Below are 7,620 nucleotides of genomic sequence, written 5' to 3'. Positions count from 1 at the left end.
AAAAGCCAGGAAGAGGCCGCCTTTAAATAGCCCCCCGCCAAGCCACTGGGAAACATTCCAGTCTACTTGTCGTTGCTTGCACCAAGCGGAAAGGAGGGGGGCGCCACTCAATATCTGGTCCAGGGCGCCATAAGGGCGTTGCATGCTCGAATGACGTCAAGATCTGCGTGCGCAGGAGATCGGGCGGTATTGGTTAGCGCCACCGCAAAATGTCTGGTCAATTTCGCGAGAGTCGCAGATATTGCCGCGCCCGGACGCTAATTGCTTTGCGCCCCATTAGTGCCCTCTTAAGGTGCAAACCAACTGAATTTTTCCCCAAAATACTTTTCTGGAAACTAATGAACCATGATGCTTTTTGTACAAAGCTAGTTTTTTGTATATATCTTTTATTCAATACCAACAGAAATTATACAAAGTACATGAAATAATTTACTGAATATGAACCAGTAATTCAGTGGAGCAAGTTTCTGTTGCGAGGGCAAGATTGATTGGAATCTTAGCTGGTCCAATAGATGATTAATCTTTATGTCTGTTAAGTGTTACTAAGCTGAAATTCACTTTGTGGGAAATCAGATGCACTGTAATATGAAGAATTATGCAGCAATTTATTTTTGGACCACTGGTTGGCAAAGTCGAGATTGTGCATTATAGTAATTAATTACTGTAATTAAATTTTATCTTGCACTGGGAATAATGTTTAACACACCTGTTGCTAGCAAAAGTTGTTATTTTTAGAGTTTATTTCATAGAGTCATGGGGGTCGATTTTCCTAAAGTTGTCGGGAAGGAGGTGGGACTACAACTTTCGGGTTTTAGTCCCGCCTACATCGACGTTCGGCCAATCCACACGATTTTCCCTTGATTGACCTTGTTAAGCCCGCCCAGTGGGCTCAGCAGGCCAATTAAGGGCCACCTGGCAACAGGTGACGTCACAGACTGAAATTTCATCTGTCAAGAGGTCTTGGCAGATGAAATATCAGTGTTTCACAGCTGTTTGAAGCTGTCAAACACTGACAGTCTGACTTCTAACCTGAGTCCTTCTACACAGACTCAATTAGAACTGTCACCGGCAATGAAAGCTGAAGGCTGTCACTTTTGATAGCTCGAGCCATTTTGCTTTCAGTGCCGGCTGAGTGATGGACTCCCAAAACCTAGAGGAAGAAAGGCTGTTAAGGTAAGCACAGGTAATTTAAACTTCTTTACACACTTTAGACACACCAAACACACTTACCTTTGCACTCATGCACCCATCACTCACCTGAACACTGACATCGCGACCCCTCCAAGTCCTTCAAATCGACGGCCCAACTCCTTTAACCTGGCGTGGTTTGGAGCCATCGGGAATCCCACACGACACCCCTCAAGATAGTGATTAGGCTAAAAACTGCCTGTTAACTACCTGTTAATAGACAGTTAATTGGCACTAATCCCTTCCCGCCTCGGGTCGGCGGGTCCCAGTGCGGGGCGGGTACCCGCCTCCCCTGAAACTTACGGTGTCGGGACCCCCGAAATCAGGATTTCCCCCCGCACACGCCTGAAACCCTGCCTGACGGCTCCAGGAAAATCTACCCCATAGAGTCAGACAGCACAGAAAGAGGCCCTTCGGCCCATCGTGTCCACGCCAGCAATCAAGCCGTGTCTATTCTAATCCCATTTTCCAGCACTTTGTCCGTAGCCTTGTATGCTATGACGTTTCAAGTGCTCATCTAAATGCTTCTTAAATGTTGTGAGGGTTCCTGCCTCTACCACCCTTTCAGGCAGTGAGTTGCAGATTCCAACCAGCTCTGGATGAAAAAGTTTTTCCTCAAATCCACTCTAAGCCTCCTGCCCCTTACCTTGAAACTATGCCCCCTGGTTATTAACCCCTCTACTAAGGGGAAAAGTTCCTTTCTATCTACCCTATCTATGCTCCTCATAATTTTGTACACCTCAATCAGGTCCCCCCTTAGCCTTCTCTGCTCTAAGGAAAACAACCCCAGCCTGTCCAGTCTCTCCTCATAGCTGAAGCGCTCCAGCCCAGGTAACATCCTGGTGAATCTCCTCTGCACCCTCTCTAATGCAATCACATCCTTCCCATAGTGTGGCGACCAGAACTGCACACAGTATTTCAGCTGTGGCCTAACTAGCGTTTTGTACAGCTCCATCATAACCTCCCTGCTCTTATATTCTATGCCTCGGCTAATGAAGGCAAGTATCCCATATGCCTTTTTAACCACCTTATCTACCTGTCCTGCTGCCTTCAGGGATCTATGTACATGCTCACCAAGGTCCCTCTGATCCTCTGTCCTTCCTAAGGTCCTACCATTCGTTGTGTATTCCCTTGCCATGTTAGAACTCCCAAAATGCATCACCTCACACTTTTCAGGGTTAAATTCCATTTGCCACTTCTGCCCATCTAACCAACCCATCTATAGCCTTGTTCTGCTCCTACTGTGTTCTAATTCTGTTAGATTTCAGGAGATGGTTTTATTCCTGTTCCTGGCTGGGGTGGAGATCGCCTTTACAGAAGGTAAGTACTGTAGAAAATATAGGGACAGAGTGATCTCCTGGAAGAATTTCGATCGCCTAGATGGGTCGGAGAGGAATTTCCCAGATTTTTTTCTCCCAAATTGGCCATTGGGTCTTTATCTGGTTTTTCGCCTCTCCCGGGAGATCACATGGGTTCGGGTTGTTGCAGAGTGATAGAAGATTTGAGGTTAGGATCAGATCAGCCATGATCTTATTGAATGGTGGAGCAGGCTCGAGGGGCCGATTGGCCTACTCCTGCTCCTATTTCTTATGTTCTTATGTTCTTATATCGTCCTGTAGCCTGAGGCTTCCCTCCTCACTATTTACCACTCCAACAACTTTTGTGTCATCTGCGAACTTACTGATCATAGCTCCTACATTCATATCTAAATCATTAATGTATACTACAAACAGCAAAGGACCCAGCACCAATCCCTGCGGTACGCCACTGGACACAGGCTTCCAGTCACAAAAACAACCTTTGACCATCACCATCTGCCTCCTGCCACTAAGCCAATTTTGGATCCAATGTGCCAAATTGCCTTGGATCCCATAGGCTCTTACCTTCTTGACCAGTCTCCCATGCGGGACATTGTCAAAAGCCTTACTGAAGTCCATGTAGACTACATCAACTGCACTACCCTCATCCACACACCTAGTCACCCCCTCGAAAAATTCAATCAAATTGGTTAGACATGATCTCCCCCTGACAAAGCCATGCTGACTATCCTTGATTAATCCTTGCCTCTCCAAGTAGACTAATTTTGTCCCTCAGAATTTTTTCCAATAATTTCCCTACCACTGATGTTAGGCTCACTGGCCTGTACTTCCCTGGTTTATCCCTACTAGCCTTCTTCAATAATGGTACTACGTTAGCTGTTCTCCAGTCCTCTGGCACCTCCCCTGTGGCCAGAGATGTTCTGAAAATTTGTGTCAGAGCCCCTGCAATCTCCTCCCTTGCCTCACACAGCAGCCTGGGATACATCTCGTCTGGTCCTGGGGATTTATCCACTTTTAAGCCCGCTAAAAGCACTAGTACCTCCTCCCTCTCAATACTAATTTGTTCAAGTATATCACAATCCCCCTGCCTGATTTCTATGCCTACATCGTCCTTCTCCATAGTGAACACCGATACAAAATATTCATTTAAAACCTCACCTACATCTTCCGGCTCTACACACAGATTTCCACTTTGGTCGCTAATGGGCCCTACTCTTTCCCTGGTATCCTCTTGCCCTTAATATACTTATAAAACACCTTTGGATTTTCCTTTATTTTGCCCGCCAGTGTTTTTTCATGCCCCCTCTTTGCTCTCCAATTTCTTTTTTAAGTACTCCCTATCAGTTTCTATACTCCTCTAGGGCTTCCACTGTTTAGTCCTTTGTATCTGCCAAAAGCCTCCCTTTTTTTCCTAATCCATTCTTGTATATCCCTTGACATCCAGGGTTCCCTGGGCTTGTTGATCCCACTGTTGACCTTTACAGGAACATGTTGGCATTGTACACTCTCTATTTCCTTTCTGAAAGACTCCCACCGCTCTGATGTGGATTTTCCTACAAGTAGCTGATCCCAGTCCAATTTGGCCAGATCCTGCCTTATCATATTAAAATCGGCCTTCCCCCAATTTAGAACCTTTATTTCCGGTCCATCTTTGTCCTTTTCCATGACTACCTTAAATCTCACTGAATTATGGTCACAGTCACCAAAATGCTCTCCTACTGACACTTCTACCACTTGCCCGGTTACATTCCCTAGAATTAGGTCCAGTACCACCACTCTCTTGTAGGATGTTCTGCATGCTGGCTCAAAAAGCTCTCCTGGATGCACTTTAAGAATTCCGCACCCTCTAAGCCTTTCACACTCTGACTATCCCAGTTAATATTGGGGAAGTTGAAATCCCCTACTATTATTACCCTATTATTTCTACACTTCTGAGATTTGCCTACATATCTGTTCCTCTATCTCCCCCTGACTGTTTGGGGGCCTATAGTACACTCCCAGCAAAGTGCTTGCCCCCTTTTTGTTTTTAAGTTCTACACATATGGCCTCATTAGAGGAACCTGCTAAGATATCATCCCTCCTTACAGCAGTAATTGACTCCTTGATTAATATTGCGACAACCCCACCTCTTTTACACCCCCCTCTGTCTCGCCTGAAGATTCTATACCCCAGAATATTGAGCTGCCATTCCTGCCCCTCCCTCAACCATGTCTCTGTGACAGCAACAATATCATACTCCCATGTGTTCATCAACACCTTCAATTCATCTGCGTAACTCGCAAGACTCCTTGCATTAAAATAAATGCCATCCAGCCTTGCCATACTCCCTTGTGCCGTTACATATTTGCTCTGCCTTCCAGGCTGACTTGTTTTTTCCACTATATTTGGCTGTGCATCACCCCCTACGATAGCTCCACTCCGTATCCCATCCCCCTGCCAAGTTAGTTTAAAACCCCACCACCACCCCGCCCAACAGTACTAGCAAACCTTCCCACAAGGATGTTGATCCCATTCCAGTTCAGCTGCAACGCGTCTGACTTGTACAGGTCCCACCTTCCCCATAAGCAGACACAGTGATCTAGGAAGCTAAAGCCCTCCCTCCTGCACCAACTCTTTAGCCATGCATTCATCTGCTGTAGCATTCTATTTCCATACTCACTAGCACGTGGCACCGGGAGTAATCCAGAAATTACAACCTTTGATGTCCTGCTTTTTAATCTGCTACCTAGCTCCCTAAATTCTTGTTGCAGGACCTCATCCCTCTTTCTACCCATGTTGTTGGTACCAATGTGAACCCCGACCTCTGACTGTTCACCCTCCCCCTTCAGAATGTCCTGCAGCCGTTCAGTGACATCCTTGACCCTGGCACCAGGGAGGCAACATACCACCCTGGAGTCACGTCTGCGGCCACAGAAACATCTATCTGTTCCCCTTACGATAGAATCCCCTATCACTATTGTTCTCCCACTCTTTTTCCTCCCCTCCTGTGCAGCTGAGCCACTTGTAGTGCCATGGACTTGGCTCTTGCTGCATTCCCCTGAGAAACCATTTCCCCCATCAGTATCGAAAACGGAAAATCTGTTAGAGGGAGAGATGGACCCAGGGGACTCCTGCACTACCTTCCTAGTTCTTTTACTCTGTCTGGTGGTCACCCATTTCCTGTCTGCCTGTGCACTCATTACCTGTGGTGTGACCACCTCGTTAAACGTGCTATCCATGAAGATCTCAGCTTCACGGATGCTCCACAGTGACTCCAGCCGCAGCTCCAGCTCCGAAATACGGATTTCGAGTTGCTGCAACTGGAGACACTTCCTGCACATGTGTTCGCCTTGGTCACCTAAAGTGTCCCTGACTTCCCACAAAGCACAGGAGGAGCACTCCACGCTGCCGAGCTGCCCTGCCATGTCCTACCCTTAATTTACTCCCTTTACTTTCTTTAAATTAAAGAATATTAAATACACTAGGAACCTTACTGCCCTTTAAACACTACTTACTCTAAACTAGAGACCTTACTTTTACTTTAATGACTGGACTGTAGAAATACTCACTAGGTCCTACTTACCAATCAGCTCCTTCCCTGGTTATGATGTCACTTTAGCAGTTTCACAGTTGTTGTTGTTTGATTGCTCCTGCTCTCGGACTCTTTCCTTGGTGTAAAGTAAGAACCAATTCCCAACTTGCAGCACTCTGTTTAACCGCACTTTTATTTTTCTCCAGATGCGCTTGGGGGGTGTCACAGAGCCGAACTCCCACTGGTTCCCTGTCCCCTCTTGTGCAGCTTTTTAGCTCCTGCTCTCCTGGAAGCTGACAAAGAAAGAAAGGAACTCACTCACTCACTCACTCACTTACTCACTCACTCACTCACTCACTCACTCACTCACTCACTCACCTCGCAGCTTAACACTCTGTTCCAATCTGCACTCTAGCCTCCCTTATTTATATTGCTGAGATTTAAATAATCAAACTCTCTGGCAGTTACAGAGCCAGATTTGACCAGTTAATTAATTAATTACTCTCACCTGCTCTCCAGCACAGAGCTTGCTTAGCCCTGCCCAAGCCTGGAAGAAACAATTTGGTTTGTTACTCGTTGACAACTAATATAAATGAAAAAAAACAGTAAATGCTTGGAACACTCAGCAGGTCAGGCAGCATCTGTGGAGTGAGAAACAGAGTTAACGGCCCAGAAATTCGGGTCTCCATGGGTGAGTACGCATGGGGTACTCACCCGTAAGCCCAACGGAAGTGCCGGTTTCATGCATGCACTGCGCATGCGCGGGAAACCGGCACTTCCGTTCCCCTGAAAGGGGTTCAGAAGTCGAACGCGTGCGCGGGAGAGGCTGCGCGTGCGCATCGAACTTACGTTTTTTTTGCAGGTTTTCCCAGGAAGATAAGTCTCCAGAAGTTAGACATGTAAAAAGCAGTTGCAAGGCCTGCTTTTTAAAAGGTAAGTGGTGAATTAATTAAAATTAAAACATTTTTTCCACAGATTTATTATTTTTAAATACTTTAAAGAAAGGTAAGTTTATTTTTAGCCCTGTTAGAAAATGTAATTGATTTTTTCAAAAATTTAAATTATTGTTTAAAATAGTTATTTCATGTAATTTATAGTTTATTTTAAAAATGTGATTTTTAAAATTTATTTATTTGAAGATTTAGTGATGTTTTGGGGCTTATAGTATTTATAGGTTTGACAGACTTATGAATGAAGCATTCCCTGCTCCGATTGGCTCCCCATGGCCCACGTGATCCCAGGGGATGCATCGAACTAACTGCGCCCCTGGGATACGCAAGCACTGCGCGCCGGCAGTTGGAGGAGGCCCAGGATCGCAATTCCACGGGGGCCCACAGCTCAATGGCTGGCGCGGTAGGTAAGTGCAGGTCGGGGGCTTGCACCCGCGGGAAGCCCCGACCTGAATTTCTGGGCCAATGTTTCAGGTCGATGACCTTTCATCAGAGCAAAGAAATGAAAATGCTGCCTAGAAAGGGCTTACCAATCTGAGCAGAGTAGTAACATGGATCTGGAAGGTAAATTCTGTTGATGCGTCTCAACCTAAAATACTCATCTATATTACCTGTTTTTAGATGTTGATAGACCTGCAGTGTTGCTATTTTC

At 45.9% G+C, this 7,620-nt stretch overlaps 1 protein-coding gene across 1 annotated transcript; it reads right to left on the bottom strand.

The window, feature by feature from the left end:
- Positions 1-4,948: 4,948 nt before the first annotated feature.
- Positions 4,949-5,911, bottom strand: LOC147107505 (uncharacterized). Its single transcript, XM_086007393.1, has one exon. The coding sequence runs from the start codon at positions 5,909-5,911 to the stop codon at positions 4,949-4,951; it is 963 nt and encodes a 320-aa protein (XP_085863519.1).
- Between the last annotated feature and the right edge of the window lie 1,709 nt (positions 5,912-7,620).

The sequence above is a fragment of the Somniosus microcephalus genome, chromosome 14, assembly GCF_052327205.1.
Source record: "Somniosus microcephalus isolate GS21.2 chromosome 14, FLI_Smic_1.0, whole genome shotgun sequence".
Classification (NCBI taxonomy): Eukaryota; Metazoa; Chordata; class Chondrichthyes; order Squaliformes; family Somniosidae; genus Somniosus; species Somniosus microcephalus.
The sequence above is the reverse complement of the archived record's forward strand: the minus strand, read 5'-3'. Positions and strand labels throughout refer to the sequence as shown.